The 24,929-nt window shown below is 39.7% G+C and overlaps 1 protein-coding gene across 1 annotated transcript in view; it reads right to left on the minus strand.

Moving 5' to 3' along the window:
* Positions 1-767: 767 nt before the first annotated feature.
* The window catches only part of RRAS2 (RAS related 2), a 44,874-nt gene continuing 20,712 nt past the window's right edge, over positions 768-24,929 (minus strand). Inside the window, exons 2-6 of the mRNA XM_061462992.1 lie at positions 13,655-13,742; positions 12,833-12,935; positions 10,381-10,489; positions 2,698-2,816; positions 768-2,226 (exon numbers count right to left, since the gene is read on the minus strand). Coding sequence (XP_061318976.1) covers positions 2,139-2,226; positions 2,698-2,816; positions 10,381-10,489; positions 12,833-12,935; positions 13,655-13,742 — 507 coding nt within the window. The 3' untranslated portion in view covers positions 768-2,138. The remainder of the gene's footprint in view (positions 2,227-2,697; positions 2,817-10,380; positions 10,490-12,832; positions 12,936-13,654; positions 13,743-24,929) is intronic.

The raw sequence follows: 24,929 nt of genomic DNA on the forward strand, positions 1-24,929 counted from the left end.
AAGGTTAAAAAAAGGGAAAAGAAAAAAATAAAAAAGATGAAACTTGAAGGTATTTGCACCTCAGAAATTCAGCCTCAACACACATGCTGCAATTTGTTGTCTTAACTCATTCTAATGCCACACATTCAATGACTTAACTCCAGAGAGCTTTGCATATTTAAGAAAACATGTGGGGTTTGCTACAGGCTGTAACTTCTTACATTTGACTGGAAAAATGTAATCCATCTCCCAAATGTACTTGCACTGTAACTCCTTGCCTGAATTTTCTACACATTATTCATAAGTAGCCCTTCAACAACCAGTAACTATTTAAAGGGGATGAGGGGGGAAGCTACCCACGCTTTCAAAACAGTATTACACAACCTAATTGAAATAGCACAAACAATAATTAAATTTCTCTGCTATGCACAACACTAGCATTACTTCTAGGTTTAACACTTTGCTGCTCTACAGGTAACTGAACTTGTTTAAGCACTGTTTTCTCAGCAGACGTTTATAGATTTATGGCAGAGCACCTGACTGTGAGCATAGCAACAGAACAATTGTTGACTGGACCACTGACTACATACTCCAAGTCAAACATCAGCTTTTATCATCTATTATGATTTAAATGGAAGTAGGCTTTCTTTACTTCCAAGCTTGAAAAAAGGTTGTGCATGTGTGTATATCTATCTCCTAAGCAGGTCTCATCATGCCCTTCTTCCCCCCCACCTCAAAAAAATTCAAATTTTGGAGGAGAGTCAGAAAGAGGCAATGTGCTTACCCCCTTATAATGGTTAGATCATCTTTAATTCTAGCACCTGAAGTTATACAAGGGTTTGCTTAATAATCAAGTTTCAAAGAATTGTTGGACACATTCAGTAAGGTGACAACTGTGCAATACCACTCAGTATTTCAATATCAGGGACCATACTCTTGAATTGTTTAAACACAATCCACAGAACTCAAAATTAAACAACCATCCACAGTTTAACTAAACAATCAGTTAAAAGTCTTACAATTTAATAATTCATGTAATAGTCTTTAGTAGGGGATACTGAAATTCATTAAAACACAACATTAGATTTTACTCTATGGGTGTGTTGGGCAGGCACATAATTTGGCCATTCTTGGGTATAACAGAAGAGTAAGGAGAAGTTTACCACAGTTTGGCAAATCCCACATTTTGTCAGTTAAAAGTGAACTGTGAGAATTAAATACTCATCTTTACATATACACAAGTTATGCTGTGAAAGCATATTTGCTTACAAACATATAAAAATACTTGTTAACTAGTTTGATAAGAAAATAATGTATAAAAGTATATAGCAAAAACATTTAATCATCTCTGACAATGGAAAGATCAAATTCATTTTTATATCACATGAAACAAAAACAGCTACAATTTTAGTTTTCCTTAATCCCTTACCCAAAAATACAAAGGAAGACACAATTTGTTTCCAAACAAATGATGTGAAATTTCTTACTAAGCTGAAATGCCTCAAATCCAGAATGAGCTCAGGTATTTGGCCATATCCTAATAGTAGTAGTAGTAGTAGCTGTCCTGTAGCTGTTCTGGATTCATAAAATAAATACAGTAGACTGTTTTGGCCACTGAAATAAAACTGCAGCATAAGTGAGAGATGAAAATTTTTGCTGACAATGAAATTCAGTGTAGGTTTCTTAAGGCTAGCTGAATACTCAAGTCTAATTTAACTGAGGGCAAAAAAAGCCAATCCACCCCTTTTTTAAAAAGTATTCTCTATACTTCAATATAGGTCTTTGTAATAGCTACAGAAATTTCAGAAGTAAAAATAAATTAATTCACAAGAGACAACTTATGCATGACTTCAACACCTTGTCCTACACGGTTTTGTTTCATCTCCTTTGCGAATAAAACTCCACAAGGTGCAAGCTCTTAAGGGAGAGGAGGAAGGAACTGTGGTATTAAAGAAGCAGCCTTAGTGTTTTGTTTTGAAGTCTGCCCCAGGATGACAGAGTCTTCTTCAAGAACTATTTTGCCAGCTCCTTGGACTAAGGCTATTCTGGTGACCACTTTTAGGACATGCACATGTAAGGCTAGACCAGTACCAGAAGTGATGTAAAATGGTGGAAAATAAAAAATAATCTGGCAGTTGATAGCTTGGTTCTTGGGATTCTCAGAAAATAACACAATGGCAGCCTTTCTTGTCTTTTTCTTTCCGTGTTGGCTCTGGTGAAGGAGGGCACTCTTGTTCTTGAAACTTCCTGAAACAGATATTTCAAATTAAATTCAGAGAATCATTTTCAGTTAAATAAAAATAAATACTGTATTTTAAGTTATGGGGTTTATACCCTTATGGAGGATGGACTTACTTTTGACATTCAAACTACTGCTTAAATCAAAGCTTTTTGAGGTCTGCCTTTTTTTTTTTTAATATAAGAAACACCATTTTTTACAGAAGGCCAATCCTAAATTTAGTTTATCAGGCTTATTTACTGGGTGATAAATAAATTCCGAGATATTAAGGTGAAGAAAATACCTTTCAAATACATATTATATATTCATGCAAACATTATCCCTTATACATAGGAACACTTTATAATAGAGAGCATTGGTCAAAGCTCACAGGAAACAGCAGGCAGAATTTTCTCAGCAATTTCCCACTACATTTCAAAACATGTGCTGTAGCTATCCATTAATGGATGGGCATCAATTACCTCGTCAAGTTATCATACCTTATAACTCTGACAAGTTCATGAAAAGCTTGGTCTACATTCAGTCTGATTTTTGCTGAGGCTTCCATGTATGTTACTTTGAGCTGCCGTGCTAGCTGCTGACCTTCCTCTTGCGTCACCTGTAACAGACACCAATCATTAAGTTCAAGGCTTTTGTATATACCTGCCAAGGATTTATTTCCCTCAAGCAATAATGTTCATTTGGCCACAGAATAGCTTCCACACTGCCCACATAATACAACTGGGAAGCAAATCCACGTGATACCGCTTTTCAAATGCAAGTGAAGATTTTTTTCTAAGTTTCTGCAACAAGCAAAGACCAACCCTCCAGGGAATTTCCCTCACTGCAGCTGCCTCATCTTCACTCTAGTTCTGCATAAAAAGACCAAGTTTTTCTTCACAGGCAAGAGTCCTCCACTCCTCAAAGCAAGTGCTTCAGTTAACATCTGCTGGATTACTAACAGAACTGTGAACACTATTGCTACACTCACTGTCCCCCTGTCCTAGCTAAATCTAGACACCAAAAAAACCCCACCAAAACACAGATGAGTATTCTAGAAACAAGTGCTGATGTTTAGCTTCTGAATCTTTGTATTTAAAAATCTGCTTATGGAACAGCAAAATATTAATACAGACAGTCTTAAATGTAGCTTAAATTACAAAAGATCTGAAAAATCCATTAAGCCTTCAGGCTATCCAGAGATATTGAAGAAAACCTGTCTACTTTTGACTCCTTATGACAGAGAAAAGGGAAATGAAGAAGAAATAATGAGCATCATAGAGCTGGTATAAAATTTAGAGCGATGAAGCAGAAGGCAGGAAGCTAGTGGACCATTACAGCAAGGAGAAATAAGTCAGCCACAGCGCCAAACCAAAAGTGATCACTGTGAATTTTTGGATGAAGTAAGTAGAAAGCAGTGAGGTCAGAAAGCGGAAGGCTACCCCGAGCAGTGCAAGGCATGTGAAGCTTTAACGGGAAGGTCACCCACAGGGCCAGAGAGGAAAGGGCAGCTTTCAGTGATAAAAGGAAACACAACAGATCTTGCCAAGACAATGTCTAGTGGAAGAAATGTCAAAGATTACACTGCTTTCATAGAACAATGTTAAAGCAGCACGTAGAACACTGATATGATGAGAACCAAAAAGAAAAAAAAAAAAAAAAAGGTTTATTTTTAATTTAGCTTTGAAAAGGCACTCACATATTCCTTTAGATTAAGTAGCTACACAGAAAGAGATGGGAATAGGAAAGCACAGAAGTACTTATTAACTTGTAAAATACTTTCCTAACAGCTACACACATGGTTTGAGAGCCTTCATGCACAGTATCTCAACATCTTTGATTCTTCTGTCCTTAGTACCCCCACTGGCATTATATTCATTAATTTACTGCTGAATTGAGGGCTGCTCCCACTACACCCTCATGAAGCTCTACAAAGAGATCCCAACTGGAGTAACTCAGGATGCATCTGCTGATCTCAAACACTCTCAGAAAATTCTACATTTATTTCAGTGTTACTGCCATCAGCTGAAGCCAAAAAATACCCTCAAAACCAATCCAACACCAAGATCAACTACTGGAGCGCCATTTTTAAGTGCAGGGCACAAATGTGAGAATGACTGGGATCCTTCAACCCTCCATAGGTGTCTGAATATAGAATTATACTCAGGATTTCTGCTCCACTAACTAGAACAAACCCACTTCCACCTTCCTCTCTAGCCCCAGATGCTGGAGTATCCTTATTCCAAAGCTTACAAAGGCTGCACTTTGAGAAATGTTCATAGGTACTTTCTGGCACATCAATGACATTGTAGAATTTCCCAAAGTTTGCATTAGGGTTTCCAGAACCTTCTGTACTTTTCTGCCTCACCAGACAAACGTAAGTTAAAGTACAGATATGGCAGTTTTTGCAAAACTAACCATTTTTACTTTTCTTCATCCCTGCATAGCATTTTCTAGTCCCAGAAAGTGAGAGGCTAAAGTGTAATAAAAATAAATAATTGGGAAAGAATGCATAGGCCTGAGGAGAAACTGAACCCAGCCTTTAAATGTACATGGTTACTACTTTCTCCATTACTGTATCTTAAGAACATTAGAAATACAACTAACACTGTAATAACATCAAGCTACACTTCCACAATATTCTGCATTTAAAATACTATAGGTGCAAATTAAAGTCCTTATTGCATTTACTAGACTATCTGTAGTTGCTTATATTCTTTCTAGTCTGTCTTACAAGTATATTGTCAAGTAGCTTGTGATCAATTTTAGTGACCTTAACAAGGTCAGTTTAGAAAAAATATTTGATTTTGGGTACAATACAGAAACATTTGCAGTGCCCAAGCTGCAAATCAGAAGTCAGAACATACCAATTCCATTTTTCAAGTCTGAGGGAAATGCAGTATGTGCAAACATACAAAAATATGAATTTACGTCTTTTTACTCTCCCTTCTTGAGTACAACAACTCTGTATCATGACAGGCTTTTCAGTAAGTGTGATGCCAGAGCTTATTAAATATCACCAGAAAAAAACAAAAACTAAACCCTTTTTCTTCAAAGAACACAGTATTTTATTTTGACAGGAGTAGAGAACTACAGATTTCCTGGTAGTAACTGTGTGTGTGTTGGCTCTGCAGGGAATCTCTCTTTAGTTTTGCTAATCTTAAGGCTGAATATGAATGGGAATCATGATATTTATCCTTTTGTTGCAGGATATTTTACTGGGGTTTTGGGATATCGTTAATTCATGCTGTTCAGACATTTGGTAAAAGTTTCTTAACCTAAACACCATTATAGAAGATTTAAGTGAGCAAGTCAAACACGGAAAAGCTTATTTCCCAACTCCCTAAGCTCACAGTCTTCTTACTAAAAGAGTTAACATCTGAGTATCTGTGCAAGAATCCTGTGAATGTATCTCACGTGGCCCTCCCTTTTAATTATTGTAGCTGAGAAGCACCAGAAATATATTCATTTCTGAAGTTTCTATTCTTTCCTCCACCTAAAGCAACTCTACAAGGCTACCTAATCTAACACTGCATCTGTATTTTGCCTGGACACTTACAAAGGGCCACATTGTATTCATGTCAGCAGGTAACAGTTAAGTGTTTCCTCAAGTTTGAGAGGAATCCATTTCTAACTCCTTGTGGTCATCCTGCAGTGCTTTCTGCTCAGAAACATTGCTTGTTCCTGCCAAGAGCTCCATCACTCCTGAGGAGTGCATCTGTCATCCCACCCACAAGTGCTGCTTCTTCATGCTTACTGTGGTCTACCATAATGCTTTCCTAGGGGTAGTCCACTGTTGACCAACTCTATTGTCCGCATTCTCATATAAAAGGTCACTTTGGTACACATAAACTGTGATTATGAAGCACTGACACATATTCAGACTGACTTGCTGCATTCACATACTGCATCAGATACCCAATTGTTGGTTATCTATAAAGCTCAGAATCAGGGGAAGCTCAAGCCAGGGGAAGACCTGAAGGTACAACCCATCTGTAAGAACAGAAGCATCACTGTATATGGCCATAAAACCCTACCACTTCAAGAAGTTAATGTCACACTGCCATACAAGTTCACAATCATTAAGAGAAGGCCAAACAAAATGTTAGTGAATTTGGGTAGGTAACCACCCAGGTCCTCGAACCCATTCACCTCCTGGAATAAGCCAGCTCAGGCCAACCTATTTATGAAGCTGGGAGTCTGTAAAGCCAACATTAACTGTTTGTTTGCCAGCATCTAGGCTGATGCTGATCAAAGTCAAAGCACAAGGCTGCTTGCCTGGGATCATTAGCTTTGCTCATCATCTGTCTGCATAAACTGAAGTCACGTGTACCTCTCTTTAAAACCTTGCTTTAAAGGTATCTAGCAGCACAGACGATATAAGCACTAGGTCATTGCTTTAGTTTAGTCATGATGCAAAACCAAAACCAGCAACATGCAGCACTTTCCTGTTACAACTTGGATTTTCCTTGAAACCCTGCCATCTGGGGAATGATCAGACCTGACCCAGTTTAAACTAGCAGTTATCTACTAAAAGTCATACGTATCCTGCACTGACAAGCCTACTCCATCAGTAATGTTTATTACTAAAACATCTGGTGCTCTCCTGAATTGTCTTAGCGTAGAAATATCCAGTGTTGCTTGAGTTGTACAGAACTGACCCATTTAAGAGAAAGACTACTGTGCAGCATTTACTTTAAGAGCCATGAGAGATGTGACTGATCGGAGAATCTGGAAACACTGGTAACTTTATTCCTTATCATACAAGGACATCCTTAAGATTAAAGCTCGCTTATCCTCCAATAACTCATTTTTCTTTGCCAACCTAACCTGTGGATATTGAGGACTTTGCCTCCCATATCACAAAGGAAACAAAATTACAAGTCTGCTTAACTCCATTTATCTATACAGGTATCACTGTAGCAAATCACTATTTCAAACTTTCACCTCTCCCCAAAACACTTGTGAGTTGACCTACAGTGTGTTGCAGTCACCACTCTTTTAAACTACACCTTTGGTATGCCCCAACACTTCACCAAGATCATACTATTGGCTGTGCACTTGCACTGCACAACCCAGTTCATACATTTCCTGAGGAACAGTTGCCACCACACAAGAATTAGTAGTTCCACATCATTTGCTCCCAAATGTATGGTATCACAACAATAGTAATCTGCACTGCCTTCAACTACAGAACAGTTACTTGCATAAAGGTGTGGTCAGACCCTTGAGACATCCAAAACTTTTATACATGTTTAACTCTGGCTCCAGGAAGACTTGTGTGTTAATTCTGTTGAGAATTATTTGCTGATCAAAACACACACCAAATAACTTTATCTCAGCCTCGGTCTCTCAGAGGTAGCATGTGCTCTCTATTATTTCACTGGTTTGCCCATCTTTCAGGAGAAAAAGACAGGTGCCTAGTACAAGTAGTTTTGCTCTAAAAACTCATACCCAACTTCCTCAATTTCTCAAAATGCTACTTAAGTTCTGAAACTGAAAAACGTGTATTTGTGACTAAACAAGACAGTAAGACGTCTTCTTGTAGAACTGCCAGGTAAGTAGAAGGACAGCAGGGTGACACTAGCCTGGCTGACCATGTTTTGCATGTAACCTGAGTGAGGCCTTGCATATCACCAGACTGAAGATGCAAAATGCACTTCTCACAGTGAAACTGGGACCCACACTTCCCACTTGCCCCAGCACTCCTAGGCAAGGTGAGGGAGTACTTTTGTCTTTGCCCCCAGGCCTCTCATCACAGCTGCATGTGCAGCACGCCTTGCAGCCAGAGCAGGATGACCTTGCTTGTCAGGAGGAAGTTTTCCCATACTTGGTGGCAGGACTAGTTTTCAGCCAAGATCAGCAAGCTGGTCCAACTCACTGACTGGATGTCTGCATTGAGAGTTCACATGATGGAGCAGAAACAACTCCACCAGTGAAGCAGAAATTCTGGCTGCATTTAACACCCTGCTGATAACATCTAACTGCTTGCTGCTGCCAAAAGGCAAGATCTCACTTTCTACCCCCCACCCCAACTCCTCCCTGCTCTGCTCCAAGCCACAGTTCCACCCCTTCCCATGTTTCCAGCACTGGCACTCAAATCTTTGCAGGCAGATTTAACTCACACAGATCCCAGAACACCGTTCCAGCTTGCCTGTTTTTCTCCCCATCCAGAGAAGATTCAGCTCACAAAGTGCTTCAAGTGAGAACTAGGGCCAGAAAAGGAAAGAGCAAAACATGCAGTCAAGAGGGAGGGGAGCCTCTCCCTTCTGGGGACTAATTAGGTCAGCTCAGCATCCTTAAACCATTCCTTCAAGCTGACTTAAGGCCAACTGAAACACATCACATGGTGGGGAAGGGGCAGGGAAGAGTTAAGAAGACGTAAGTAGCTGTTTAAGCAAACCTAGAACTGCTTTTTCAGCTACAACTGCCTAAGCCTTAACTTCTGATGGAAGTCACAAATCCACCAATTTGAATGTACATTGTGTGAATGACAGCACTAAAAGTTATGCTTGTCAACATCTATTCAATTAAGGCAATTAACAACCATAAAAAGCAAAAGGAGCTTTTGGGGATGTATGCTTTTATTTGTGTTCAGATATGAGCAGCAAAACTGCAAATTTAAGCAATTTGAAAACAGCTGCTTTGAGCTTGAATGTGAGCCAGCCCACCATCACCTGAAAAAGCAGCTAGGAATAAGGTGTAGAAGGACTAGCAGGGGTACAGGTGACAGGCCCCTCTTTCCTCTTTTAAGGGAGAAACAGATGTGGTACAATAACATTAGGAAGGTGAAGAACAGATAACAAAGTTCATAACAATTTCTAGAAATGGATCTACAAGATTGCCAACTACATTTGCAGGCATCCTCCAAAAACTGGAGCTGACATCGATGATGTTATTTCCCTCCCAAAGCACCTGCATGTTTATCCTTCAGCAATTACCGTTTGCAGAGCAGTTCAGTTTCACCTACATGGTTTCCACACCAATATTTGTGCATAAAATAAAGTACAGTAAGTTCCAGGACCTGCAAGGTTAAATTCAGGAATTTTGATTGGGGCATGATGGCAACTGAAGAGTGAAAGTTTCACTTCTGTATCAGGGATAGGCTGAGAGTTCTGTGCATGTGTGAGTACATGAAGTTACTCCTGATGAGTCTGTGAGCTACTTCTGTAAAAACTTCTTTCAATACAGTATCTTTCAGCACTGGTGTTGATTTTGTCATGATCTTTCCACACAGGTTCTGGGGTAAAAAGGCTGTGACAATCAAGAAAGCATACTCAACAAGAACATTTTTGTACTGAAGGTTTTATGTAGTATTCAAGAAATTCATTAAACAACAATGTAGTAACTCACTAAACTCTTCAATGTTATTTGTTTTGAGCCTAAATTTTTTCTTGTCCCAGACACTGTCTTCTGACAGAGAAAAGAACAAAACCTACGTAAGCACTTGTGGACAGAAATAAAGTCATGCCTTGGAACACAAAACTGGGAATGTCTTATTGTTAAAAGTTGTGTTTTCCTTGTGAAACTCTTAAAATAATTACAGCAATTTTAGTAATATTTAGTTTACTCTCAGATAAAAATCAATCACATGTTCTTTTAAGATCTCTTCCCAACTAGAGGTGAAGTTGAAAATCTACTTGTTTCAAAACTTAAATCTTAAGGTACTTAAATAGAACAGTAATTATGTTGCTGTACTTCAAACTTCAAAAGCATTAAGTCAGTTAATACAGAAGATGAGCAGCCAAACAAAGCCAGCAAATGGCTACTCACTTATACATAACAAGAGTGAAGAGTAAAAGCAACAGCACTGAGGTCCCAGGATCATTAGAGCTAGTGCTGGAATGCACTCTGCTTGGCACAGTGCACTATGGTGAGTAACAGAGAGGAGGAATTAGACACGTTCATGCCTGAGTAATCAAGTCATGACAGAAAGCTCTCAACCCTGTATGTGAATACATTTGGTCTCAAGATAACTCCACTGAGTCAGGCAGAAGATGTGCTATATGTGGAATGCCACCACACTTCTAAGTTCTTCAAATACAGAAACTGAATGTAATTGTGTTTCTTGCATTGGAACTATGATATGATTTTTCATTTGTTTCTTCCTCCCCAAAATAGAGTGGGAAGAAAACTAAAATTCCTAGAAGAAAGTGAGCAGTAACTAATAGCAAGTGAATTACCTGTCTTTGGTGGTCCAGATCTGCTTTATTACCGACTAGAATCATAGGAAACTCATCACGATCTTTCACTCTAAGAATCTGTCGCTGAAATTTATAGATTTCTTCAAAGCTGTAAAAAAATAGAAGTAGGCCATCAGTGTACTTATCCATAGATTCCCAGGTTCTGTAGAAGCTCAGAAATTATGAGTCACCTATTTGGACTTGCCCTGCCATGCTCATGACTTGCTGCACAAGCTCAGACAGCTGCAGGCACTCCACCAGAGTTCACTGTCACAGCATGACCAGTTAGAGAATCATCCAATGCTCAAGCTAAAACCAAAATCCTGAAGTTAGCAGTGTGCTATGCACCGGGCTTAGGTGGGGTGAGCTAGAAGAACTTGGATGCCAATGTGCTACGGAGAATCAAGAGACCACAGTCCATTCTATGGATACTGACTCAAGCTAGAATATCCCAGTTACAGTCTACAGACCCTGGTGATCAGCATTTCAGCTGGCAACCTCCACAGCTACTTCTGGGAAACTTGAGGAAACCTATCAAAGCTGGACAATTTTATTTCTTGAAAAACAGAAAAATGGCAGGGCTAAGTGACCAGAGTGCTTTCCAGTTATTGAGTTATACCAGGTACTGATGCTGTTCAAGCAGTAAGGAATAATCCAGAAGTACTTAAGTGAGCAAAGCAGAAAGCTACAAAAACTGTACATAAAACAAGTTAATTCTGGCCTAAACAAGGATTTCTGGAGGCAGAGGGAGGGCTGGATAAATAAATAATTGCTTTCAAGTAAACACTATCAAAGCTATGTCACTGCATAACGAGCTTCATCACAGATACTTGCAGGCAATCACATATCCTTTGGAGCACAGACCTCCCAAGCACTGTATTTAATTCCAGGCATAGAGTCTGAAGCCATTTACACTTAGATTGCAAGCTAAAAATTTAAAAGCAAGATGATTTATCAGTAAGAAAATTGCATTACAAAAAAAAATAATAATTATGCAGTCAGCCATGACAATGTCAATCCACACAATCCATATACTGCAATCATGAAAAGAAAGGTGAATTAGAAGGAAGGTATGCCACTAAGCATGGTTGCAACTCCATTTAGATATGCTGTTTTAATACTCTGCTCAGAAGTCTGTAGCAACGAGAGAGTTGAAAGTTACCAACTAAGTCCTCTAGGTTTCTTCTTGCTTCAGAATTATTTTCCATCACACAAGCAGAACAGACACTGCTAGCAGATACTTCATTGACAGGCAAGGAAAGTCTCGAATCAAATGGATATCAAAACAAAAATGAAAACTCTGCTTTTCAGAAGTCTTTGCAGGATTTCAGAGAAGAGAACGATATGCAAGTTTAATGTGTCAAGACCTGCTTAAAATCAAGGCAGACCTTTAGCCAGAAGAGCAAACAAAAACTTAAGATTTTTACACAAACCAGGAGTTTACATGATGACTTCAAAAAACCCTACAGTCCTCTGTAACAAAAATATTTATGCTAACACAAGTGCTCAGTATGTCCTAAATCCACAGACCCAGTCTCTTCTGGATGGTACATCAAGATAAATTTATACATTTAGCAGCATTAAGTGTAAGATACACATTCAATGGAAACATGCTCATGCTCCATAGAATATTTATCTTAATTCTCATTGATAGAGCTGTTAGTAAGATCAGAAGTAACATATCAGAGCCTAGACTGAATCTGTAAGTGGGGGAAGAGGGAGGAAAACATAGACTTTTTTTTATCATTTTATTGCTCTCCTGTTGCAACTTGAAACAAGTAGAAGGACAGATCCCTGAGCACTTCTTTATTACTACGTATCTGATAAGCTCAATGGAGGAAGATCACAACCAAAACATTAAGTGATTGTCTGTATATACATGGAACTTTCCTACTCTTACAATGATCAGGAGCTTCCTGACCAATCTCTGTGAGCTTCTAAAAAGATGTTTCATCTCAACTCCACAGTCAAACAGCTATGCAGCTTCTGGTCAATTCAGGGGAATAAGAGTGAGCACTGCCTGCAAAAGAGTGCAGAGACACACTCTGAACTGGATAACCCGTTCAGAAATCCAGAGCCAGACACCTGACATCGATAAGCACACAGCGAGGGAGTATTTCTAAGAACTGATCAGACATCTAATTTAAATTTCTGTCGCTCCCAGGAAGCTGGAATTCCGGACTGCAATAGAGCGCTTGAATAGAATTGCCTTTTTTTTTGTGCACGTGTGCATGCTTTCAAGTCCTCTATTCCAACAGACTGATACTTTCAATAAGTGACTGGTTTAAAATGGGTTTTCATCAGTGCCGAGTGTCACACTGTGGAATCTAAAAGTGAACGCATACTCAATGTTTCTGTTTGAGATTATCAATAAAGGATAACCACTAGGATTATAAAGGACAATAATTTAAGATTAGCTACAATTTGTTTAATAACTTGACATCAGGCTTACCTTCCTCTGTCAGTGACTGAGAAAACAAGCAGGAAACCTTCCCCTGTCCTCATGTACTGTTCACGCATAGCTCCAAATTCTTCTTGTCCTGCTGTATCCAGAACTGAACATACGCAAAACACTGATTACTATAGTTCATGCTCTTAAGAGTATAGACTAAGAAAAAAAATCCTTTCTAATATAATTATAGCCTCTCCTGCCCATCATAACTAAGCAGAAATCACCTCTAACAGAGAAAAATCTATCAGATTTTTGCTAAGATTCCCAACAAGTTCTTGGACTGACTGAACAATTCAAGACCTACCAAACAAACTGAATAACAAAGCTTGGTGGACTTTGGCTAATTCACAACCAGCTGAAACAGCTGGAAAATGCTTATAGAGACTTGGTTGAGGTGCTGATTTGTCCTTCAAGAAATCACTGGCAAGGGAGAACTGAAACTTTTAAAGCAAAGCATTTATATTGCATTTGGAAGAGACTGCACACAACACTCAAGTGATGGGCTTTTCACTCCACCATGTCACCCAGGTAGCTGCCAAGAGTCACATAAATTCTCCTAATTTTGTAGATGCTATGGATTTGGGAATAATTCTTCAAAAAAAATGTCCAATTTGCTTTAAAGATAGACACACATACTGAAGGCATAAGCACTTCAGATCCAGGGTATCTTACTAATAAAACAGAGGTAGGTAGCTTTTATAAGCCACACACTTACATAAACCCCACATGCTGCACAGTTGTTTACCTGCATTACAGTTTATGCATATAGATGTAAACAACAGCTACAGGTTGTCAGTTCCACGCTTTAGCAAGGCTACTTACTGTCCAAGCGCGCAGCTCTCTCATCTATCACACATTGCTTGGTGTAGGAGTCTTCAATTGTTGGATCATAATCCGTAACAAAATAGGACTGCAGAAAATAAAACAAGTTTGTGTGTAAGGGAAGCACATATAGAACACTTATCGAGTAAGATGCTAAAACCGTACGCTTGGCAGCTTTGGGAAGATGAGCAGGTTTTACCCATGTACAACTGTTCGCCACTCTACCACAAGAGTTACAGTTAATGGCTTCCGTATTCCTAGCAAACACCCATAAACTGTAGATATTACTAGCAGAGCCACTGAACTTACTGGATTCCCACAGAATTTCTAGCATTTTCTCGAGACTTCTGGTAACTCCTAGAATTTTCAGTTTCTAGTGGCTCTTTAGGTCTCTAGTAACTGCTAAGTTTCTCTGAACTTCTGATAAGGTTTTGAATTTCTGGGAATTCTCAAAAGTTTCCAGGATTTCCTCTCCTGCTCCCAGAGCCAGTAATTTGTAAGTGCCAGGATTTTCCCAGCTGTTTTTAGGATTCCCTAGCAGTTTTATAACAATTTCTAGCAACAGCTCCCTGCAGCACAAACAGCACTTGTTTTGTAAGGTGAATAAAGTTTAGTGGATTATTCCTGTTCCCAGGATTTCTCTCCTGGTTTAAATGACTAAGCACACACCCCCTTCTAAAAGACAACTACTGAAAGCAGAAAAATCCATGGAACGCCTGTGTCACTCATTCCCTCAGCACAAGGCTCTACCACATACTGCCAGTCTGTTGTTTATCACCCAAACTGCAGAGCAAAGCACATCCTGGTACATCTTTTCTAGAGACTGGGTGAACCAGTATCAAATACTGGAGTAACAATACTATCTGAGGACAACAAGGTTAGATTTCAAAGGAAGACTTTTTAGCTCGCATGCAGCTACAGCAAAGTTATTTTCACCCAAAGCTAAAGCACGTTGGCGTAACAAATCTGAATTCTGATCAAGTTCCTCCCCTCTGTGCCCAATGAAGCAGGCACTGGTGACGTGTATACCCTGACAGTTCAGAAATCAAGCACACTGGGCATGTACACACCTAGATGAAAGCCACCGTAACTGAAGGCATACTATCTGAGTACATTACTCAGTCCTGTAAGCCAGTAAGGAAATAGGAATGCTTTAAAACTACATAATGGCTCCTAGGAAGCAAAAATAAGGGGTGTTGTTCTTGTATTAAGAAGACATCACCAAAAATAGGGTGCATCTCCATATTCATGTCAGAATTAAGAGTTCTCTCTGAAGTGTCTTTCCCATCACACAAATTCAGAAATACCAACAAGACACTACTCTGTTCCTCTAAACTTATCAAAGGCAAGTTCACAAGTGTGAACTTGCAGGGGGATAGAGAAAGTGTGCAATACAGCACTAGCCCACTAACCTACTCCAGACACATCACAGCCAGTACAGAACGGAGTGAACTCAGTTCTTGCAGATACAGATTTACTAGTACGGACATATTTGTTCTTCTCCAGTTTCAATTTGGAGTTGCCCACGGAGGCTGGCTGCAGTGCTCTGTCCTGACTGCACCCAGCTGACTCCCACCATTTGGGCACATCTGCACTAGGCTTCTTGTCTAACAGTGTGGACATGGGCTCCCCCGCAAAGCTCATCAATCCAGCTGCAGCTGCCTTACTGGGAGGAACACATCACCAGTTGTAGCACACTTCACCAGCTATGTATACTATATATAACACAAACTCATCATCACGCAGTTGGCTACAGGAGGACTATGTACAGGTTGCTGTTGAACTATTCATTGAGATCTGAGGTGTTGGTCGATGAGAAAATGAACTGGAGCCAGCAGTGTGCCCCTGCAGCCCAGAAAGCCAAACGTACCCTAGGCTGCATCAAAAGGAACATGACCAGCAGGTCAAAGGAGGTGATCCTGCCCCTCTACTTTGCTCTTTTGAGACCTCACCTGTAGTATTGTGTGCAGTTCTGGTGTCCTTTACATAAAAAGGACATGGAACTGTTGGAACAAGTCCAGAGAAGGGCCACGAGGATGATCAGGGGACTGGAGCACCTCCCGTATGAAGACAGGCTGAGAAAGTTGGGGCTGTTCAGCCTAGAGAAGAGAAGGCTGCATGGAGACCTCATAGCAGCCTTCCAGCATCTGAAGGGGGCCTATAGGGATGCTGGGGAGGGACTCTTCATTAGGGACTGTAGTGATAGGACAAGGGGTAACGGGTTCAAACTTAAACAGGGGAAGTTCAGATTGGATATAAGGAGGAAGTTCTTTATTGTGAGGGTGGTGAGGCACTGGAATGGGTTGCCCAGGGAGCTTGTGAATGCTCCATCCCTGGCGGTGTTCAAGACCAGGTTGGACAAAGCCTTGGGCGAGATGGTTTAGTGTGAGGTGTCCCTGCCCATGGCAGGGAGGTTGGAACTTGATGATCTTAAGGTCCTTTCTAACCCTATGATTCTATGATTCTATCTGGCCCCATACTGAAAAACTGCTGACCCCTAGAGCAGAGACACTGAACAACTCTGCACATCTCCTTTGCATTTTAAGTAAACACCTCTCAGGATACACCTACACAGTAGTTTCAGTCACCCTGCATCAACAGCAACACTGTGGAACCAGCTACCCTTAACTAGTAATAACACTAAAACACAACCATGTTCCCCTCCAGGAAGTATAAAATCTTAGCAATCTGTCCCACCAGAGATACCTGTGACACACGAGATGTTGCAATTCACTCCTTTAATAACACGTAAGTCAATGTGGTCATTTCTGGATATGAAATACTCCTTGTTTAAAACATTCACCAGGATAAGCAATCTCTCCCCTCCAACCCTTCCCAAAACCCCACCCTCAGAAAACAAACAAAAAACCCAACAAACCACAGCCCCAGAACTTAATAACAGAGTTTTTGAGGAATTAATTTATTCGTAAACTATAAGTTAGGTCTCAAGTCTTCTGCAGCCTTTAACAATCTTTGAAAGATGGAAGAGGAGTTCATTTATGCTAACATGCAAATAAAATAATTTACAAAATCTGAATTTAGAAGGAATGATCACAAAAAAGGGAATTTAAGTCTTATGTTTCATTAAGGAAAGAGAAAGGGATATTTATAAAAAAAAAAAAAGAAAACAAAAATCCAAACCATGAGGTAACATGGTATATCTAGAAATCCAGGGTTGTGATCTGGAAGTTAAAAGCACACACTCCGAAGTTACTCCCTGTCCCTCTCCTGCTTTAACTTTCAGTTCCATATCCTGCAAAATTCAGAGTTACTGTCCGACCTTTCACATGCATGAAGTGGTAAAGTATGCCAAGTTTTAAATAAAAGGAAGAATTTGGAATAATTTACTTCACTCTCATGAATTAGTATTAGTAGACGACCTAAAGAAGCAAGTTTCTATCCAAGAAGGTCAATACTTTTCACTGAGAGAGGTCAGAAGAAAACCGTAATAATCTCAGAGGAATTCTTCATATTTTCCTTATTATTTGTCCAAGGGCCAAGAACTGCAACATGTTCTGTAATCTCCAAGGCATTTCTGTGATTCCCTCCACCCTTTTTGGTTTAGTTTTTTGTTTGTTTAACAAAAGGAAGCTACACACAAAGTGAGAATGCCAGACTAGCTACAGAGACATGGAACAGGGTTCCTCCCTCAAAAAATGGAACAAGAGTAAGATGTCCTGATCCAGCATCAGCCACATCTCAAATTCAGGATGAGCAGACGCCAGAGCTCCCCCATTTAACAGGCCACTTATGTGCAATTTCTTCCCTCCCATGGAGCTGCACTTCCAAATCTGCTGTCACAGCCACTCCAGGAGAGGTTTACAAGGCAATTAGCGCTGTGGTTTTACCTCCAGGCACTGGACAAAACTAATGTGCCTGAAACAGCTGCTGGTTTTGAAGGAGTCTTTCCAAATTGCACTGGGACTATTTGCCACAGGGAGTACGTCAACCATAGCTTGCAGGCCTCATTCAGTCAGGGTTGATTTACAAAAATTAGATGCAGCAGACACAGTATTTATCAGTCTGCACAGAAATGGACTTTACTGCTGTAAGACTGTTAAAAGAACTGAAGCACTTCAGAAGGCTGTACCTTTACTTCTGAATGCAACAGCAGGAAGGTGCCTGCACACCCAACAAGCCCAAGATTATATACCTGCATACGTAACTTTGTAAAGGTCAAGCAGTTTGCAGCAAAGCTGCTTAGAAGACCAACAGGAATGCAATTCCAGCAGATGCAAACCATTGCCAACCTACTGGTTTTAAACTGATGCCGAGGCCAGATAAATTGGAGGAGCATGCATGCACCATAGCGTGTGAATACTCAGGCCTGCCTGCTGTTGTCTCCTTCATGAAAGCGGTATGTGCAAGTCCCAACACTTCAAGTCAGTCGCCCTGCTAAAATACTAAACTACCAGAAAGCTAAAGCAGGTGTCTCAGATGGACACCGCAACACTCTAGGGTGATCCCTCACAGACCAGTTTGTCAGATCTGCTCTTCCTGGAGCAGTTAAGTTTCTATGATGAATCATAGGAGCCAAGTCACAATTCGTTGGCTCCACTGCAGCTGGATATTGCCTGCGGGAAATAATTAGAAGAAACTAAATTTCTTCTATGAAGATAGTAATTTGAACACGCTCTTCTGTTACACCACTCCCTTAATCACTAATGGAATCAAGGCTCTTTTCCACCCACCTCCAAGAAGGGAAACAAGAAGCTGAGCCCAGTAGTCTCATCAACCATTCAATTTACCCAAAATATTATGCAACACGTTTTCTAGGTTTCCTCTTTCTAAGACTGCTGAGACAATCAAGTCCAGTGATGGGAAAGTCTGCCAAGGATGCAAGCCGTTTTGCAGAAGGGGAAAATTGAAACAAAATCTCAACAGCAACAAAAAAAGCTCATCTCCACACCATACACCACTTGCAACTGGGCAACCCACCACCAAAATCCCTTCCTATATACATACTTGTCATCTTAAAACGCATTTCAAACGCAGTCTCCTGACCTTAGCAGGAGTTTCTACTTTCGGAAGATGACACTACTACACTGAACACTGCTCTAGCAGTCTTTCTCCATTTAAGGTAATGGTAATCCTTAAATCATTGTTTCAATCACTCAAGTCTTTTGGCAAAGAGAACATGTGAAAACGTGCTTTCAGTTTATCATATTCCCCCTTTGTTATGCTGCCTTCAATATACATAAGGGAATTCTTCCATTAGCTGGACTCATTTACAAGCTCAGGAGTCCCACTCCATAAATTAATAAAAACAACTACCTAACTAAAGACATCTTACATTGAAAGATGGAGAGCCCCAATCAGGTTTCACAAGTTTTATGCAGCTTTTCTCATTTAGCCTTTTAAGGTCATCAACAGTCCACAAGCTGAAAAAACACTGGATTAATTTCTTTTGCGCCAAAATTGAAGTTTTAAGGCAAGAAAGAAGTCAGATACTATCAACAGGGAACTGCAATAAGCTGCAGTCCAGAGGTTGCATAACGTGCTTCCTTTTATCTTTATACAAAGCTTTAAGACCATGCAACAAAAGGCAGCCCTGCACAATGAAAGCACACCACTATGAGTAAGTTAAAGGAGTGGTACATGCCAAAATACATATTCATCCTTGCTGTGTCTATAATCTTCATTTGTATTTACTAAATATATACTTAATATTTCAAAGAGCCACTAGTTGCTTAAATTTTTTCCATGTTTAAATTTTTGGTTTCAACCGAGTGAGGGTAAGGAAATACAAGGGTTTCCTCCGAGCTGAAGTTACAGACCAGCTCTGGATTTAAATAGCATCCACAATTTCAGCATTGCAAATAGCCCAAAATACTTCCTAGCTATAATTTGTAAGTTAGAACTTAAACCAAACATGCTGGTGAATGTTACACGCCAAAGCTCTGGCTTTAGACTTGAGTACATTCCCAAATACCCAAAATACATGATCTCAAGACATTTCCAAGGCTGTAAGTGCTACTTGACAGAGTATTTCTTTTGGCAGTTTCTCTTTAGGCTATCTCTAACACTATCATTTTTTCTCTACGTTTTTCCTTGTTTCATCTGCGCTTCACCAAGAACATTTGTCTGCTCCTGTCCCACTCAACAGACAAAGTTCAATTCACGATCTGTAGTGGCATGTCCTCACCATAGGTACAGAACAAATAACCATACCAGCTGCAGCTCTATCACACACCACAATGACCAGATTAGAAATATTTCACCCAGAAAAAGACAGAAACCAGACCAAGTTCTCTTCTAAACAGCTTTCTTCATTCAAATGAGTATTTCTGGAATTTGTTCCAAGTCACAAAGTCAGTGCCTTAGTGTAAGACTCCAGCGTCCTGGCCAGTTAGTAGGACCGTAAATGGACACCTTTTCTGTCTGAGGTACTTGGCTACACCACAGAAGTTTTCTCAGAATATGAATTAAGATGTAAATGACTGACTGCATATATCTGTTTGAAAGCTTCACTGCTTTGCCACCCATGGAAATCTTATAGCCTCCATCTTAGCTCTTCTACCTAGAAAGAATGTCGCGAGAGACAAGTCCATACTAACGTGACCACAGAGTCACACTGCACCCTTCTCCAGGCTTCAGAGAGATAAGAGACCATTCCAAGGAGTTTTAGTCTACGTGTCCATCCCTGTTACTACAGATTCAAACAAATGCAATTATCATCACAGACATTTTCTTAGAGAATGGGTGGCAGTAACCTGCCATCTTGCTCAAGCATCACCCTGGCCCAGGTCCAGAACCAACCCACCCAGAAGAACTGGTAATTAAGCAAAGCAACATTAGGGCATCAGCACCTTAAGAGATTAACCAAAGAACCTCCTTTTACATCACAAATGAGGTCCCTCAAGTCATTCCTTTTGAAATATTTGAATTGCCTCGCTGGAAAACATGCAGGAAAAAAAACTGTACTTACTTCTGGAAGCAAAATTAAACCCAGAATGCATTCCAGAATAAAGGAACAGAAACAACAAAACATACAAATTTAGTATTTTGCAGAGCCCCATGTACTTGGGTCACAGGAAAAGAAATACAACCCCCCACACCACTGATTAGATAGCCTTTGACCAGCTTGTTAAATACCTAAGACATACCTTCCCAAAGCAGGTGGTTCACTAGGACCTCATGTTTTCAGGCATGCCTAATTGGTTGGTGTTGGGGGAGCAGGAGATTAATGCTCCTGGAGTTGACAACAGCCAGTGCCACCTCTGCAAAGGGCTTGGACACTGCACAAAACCACACCACGAAGGCTGCAGGAGCTACCCACAGCAACACAGCACTGTTTTAAACAGAAGTGCCTGAGATAGCGATGAACAGGCTTTGCTGGCGTAAACAGTCACACTTTGTAGAACAAGGTGAAGTACTTCGGTGTTGAACATCGGGGACAGTGGGGACCAAAGGCCTAGAACTATGCTGATAAAAGACCAGACTGCAGAGATACTGAATAAAACACTGGATCATGCTAGAGAAGGCCAGGTATATCCCACTCCAATTATCCCATATTCATACAAAAGTTACTTTCTTTTAATTACACAAACAGTTAAGAGCACCCGTTCCTTTCTTCCAAAAAAACATAAATTAAAAGACAGCAGTGTGTGTAAATAATTGATGCTTCCCTCCATTTACACTATTTCCCACTGTTCTAATGTATATTGCCAGCATTGTTATGGCTATCCAGGGAAATAGTAACTTGTAACTACAGTTACTGCAATTATCCAGTGATGTGAAACACTTGACAATTTCATGAACAGCAAAAACTGAGACACAAAGAGAGGAGACGATTAAACTAGAGAAAGTTATAGCAAAAGACAGATGACATGAGCCCTATACAAATTAAACCCTTTGGAAATTCATATACAAGTTGAAAAGTTCTTTTATTTGTTCCTGAAGAACTAGCATTACACATACATATAACACTGATATTTATTATTAAGTACCTGCTTCATCACATCTTAGTAGTTCTGTTAAACAAGAAAAACACAACAGAGAACGTAATATTTTTGAATAACCCCTTGTGGCCTCAGAGCGCCTCCATTAGATTACCCCCCGACACATAGCTCGAGGACAGGAGGGATACAGATCTTAAATACTGAATAAGATATGGTAAGATGCAAAAATCAACATCCGACTTAAGTTTAGGCCAGTCTTCCCCTTAACCTTTTTATGCAATGCATGGATTGTAAAGAACTTGCGCCTGGTCTGGAAACGCTAAACAAAACCTAAGTTAGCCCTATTATATGACCACATACTCTTCCTCTTTCCACTCCCTGCCCTTTCATATATACAGTGATCATTGAACGAGCACATCAGATGAAGAAAACTGTTAAAAAATCTGTGCTCAGCGCACAGGTATATTTACCGCATATATCCAAATATAACACAGCTTTTTTCTTTATGTCCTTTGTTGTGGTCACTACCTGAAGTGCCTAAAAGCAAAACTAACTTTGCTTCCCTCACAAGTGTTGGGAAACATGAGTTAGGATAGAGAGAGCAAGGGGAGAAAGGGCACAGAGGATAAACCATCTTCAATCTTAAAACAAATACACATACCCGAGTCCTGTCTACACACCTTTAATTTTCATATTTCCTAATTGAACACTTGAACTTTGTAACCATAAAAACACTCACTTCCATGATGCTTCTCTAGATATCCATACACTAATAAATTCCACAGATATTATCTGCAATTCAGCAGGATTAACTCGCTTTAGGGATTTAAGAGTTGGTTCTGAGGCATCAACTTACTGTGCAGGTCACACAGTGGACCGAGACTCAGGAAGATGAGACTAAAATGAAACTGACTTGAGTGCTCTGAAAGGGAACATCCATCTGCTCTTTACACCTTTCAACACTCCTGAAAAACTACCTGACACTTTTTGGCCTTCCCCTAAATGCTACTTAGAATAAAGCAGCTTACCTTTTTCAACCCTGCATGGGTTGCAGCAGAACAGGAAAGAACCTCCCTTCTTTTTGCTTGCAAAATGGCTCAGGCTTGCATGTAGAAATCTGGAGAGTTTAAGTGCTGGGCAGATAATTACAAGATTCCGTGAAAAAAACTAAGAATCCCCCCAGTGACAGCACATTTCCCTGGGGAAGAGAGAGTGTCCTTGAAACATAACTATGTCAGGCTCTCAGTTCACAGACAGTTTAAGGAATAACTGTTACAGCAACTTTGTTGAAAAGTTATATGCCTTTCTGCTAACACCCTGCCAAGCTTAAACATAGTGTTGGGTAACTTGTAAAGCATTAGTGCAGGCCTCAACACTTAAACTTGATAATGCTAAAGGTCTTTTCCAAACTAAATGATTCTATGATTTTATGACTCTAATTATAGATAGAGTGGGTACTAGTTACATACACGTAACATGCAAACACCTTTTAAAACACTATCTTCTTTAAAAACCAGCAGACTGATACTGGTTTTAAAACAGCTTTCATCTTTTAAATTCAAGCTGAATCTGCACTATGCTTACCTCTTCTTTCAGTTATGCCCTTAAAGCTCTCCACACTGTACATCAACTCCGTATTAGCAGCTCACCAGCCTGTGAATATTTGCTTCCAATTTCTAATTCTCAAACTTCTCAAAACCAAATCCACACCAAACACCAAGTACGCTCACAGAGACCTGTTTTAGGCAATACACGAATTAAAATTTGGCCTTTTGAATACTTACTTCCTGGTGATGTAGATCAGAGAACATACCCTTTCACTGTCTGTTAAGAATTCTTTGTAATGCCTTGAATTAATGCCTTTTAATGCCAGTAAGCACCTACAAAATTCTTTGAAGGCAGCTATGTAATTTCTCAAGTCGAAACATGTCTGACTGTAAAATGTACTCTATACTGCGAGCATAGATGAGTCTTGACTTCATTTAATTTCATTTTTGCTTCACAGTAAGTACATGAAGCAAAAAATGTGCAAGATGCTATGTGAAAGAACTATGAACACACCAAGTGCTTAATCTTCCTGATCTTGGCTACTTGCAATTAAAGGAATGTTTAAAATATTCACTACATACTGTCTTTTCATCACAAAATTTTATCAGGTTCAGACAGTTTTCAGCACAGCAGTTCCCACAAGCTCTTCAGGATGAACGCAGGTTTTTATCTCAAGAAGCCTATGATGTGTTTTAAAAAGTACATATCTGATTTTAGGATATGTGTATAACCAGATAACAGACTATAGCTATTAGTGAAAAGAAAGTAAGAAAGATTACTCAAAAAATCCCCTGGTGGGGCAGAAGTCAGTCAGTGGAATATCTTTTCACATACAAATGAAATCATTAGAATACCTCGAGGTACATGATGTAACGTAAGAGCTTTTCATTTAAAAATGTTAGTAACAGGGTAAGACTTACAATCAATCAAAACAGCTCTTTACTTCAGTAACTTAAACCTAACTAAAACACAGTAACAGACTTCAGGCTAGAGACTAAGAAGAAGCCCATGTTTAGGGCATTTACAGCCTATAAAGAACCCATTTCACAACTCCTTGAGGAACATACCGGAAGAATTTAAATGCAAATTGGGAAAGTTAATTCCATGGCAAAAAAAAAAAAAACAACCTCCTGAGGAGAGTGCAGGTGTTCACATCAAATCAGAACCTTTAAAATAGGTTCAAGCTGCAAACAAACTGCTTGTTAATTTGACTGTTTGGATTGTCCAGCCAAGGTTATGGACATTTGGACCCATACTATTAATCAGTAAGAAGTTTTTCTAGCCCAAACAAGCCAGTAAAACAAAGCCTCTCTTCAGATACACTAGTGCATTTTAGTAGTGCTAACTCCTACTTCACTTTTTTAAGTACCTGAAAATGGTTGAGCCCTGGGACTCCACAGCAAGCTAAGGTCAAAAATTTATGAAGTTAATACCCTTAATTCTAAAAGTAGGAAGTAAAGATCTGTTTTAAGTAGTAAAAGCCTTTACATTTCAGTTCTCTATATAGACAGGCACTATTGTCAGTTGTGTAGGTTTGCAACAGCTGGGAAGCAGATGTGGGCTTGGACCACAGTTCATCAGAAACACCCAGGTAAAAAGCCTGAGGAAGATAAGTTCTTCATGTTCTTGCTCTTAAAACATTTGTTTAACATGGAGATACAGCCAGGTTAACTAGTCCATTAAGCCCAGAGCCTATAGTTCTCTAGAATGATTCAAGTTCAGATTAAGTTTTTGCAGTAGTATTTCAAAATACAATTAAACTACATTAGCAACCTCCTACTAGTGGAAGAATGAGGTTTTGTCATCCCCATTTCTGATCTTCCACC

Source organism: Pezoporus flaviventris, unplaced genomic scaffold, assembly GCF_033815535.1.
Source record: "Pezoporus flaviventris isolate CSIRO_AGI_PZ_B2104156 unplaced genomic scaffold, CSIRO_AGI_Pfla_v1 ptg000036l, whole genome shotgun sequence".
NCBI classification, from domain to species: Eukaryota; Metazoa; Chordata; class Aves; order Psittaciformes; family Psittacidae; genus Pezoporus; species Pezoporus flaviventris.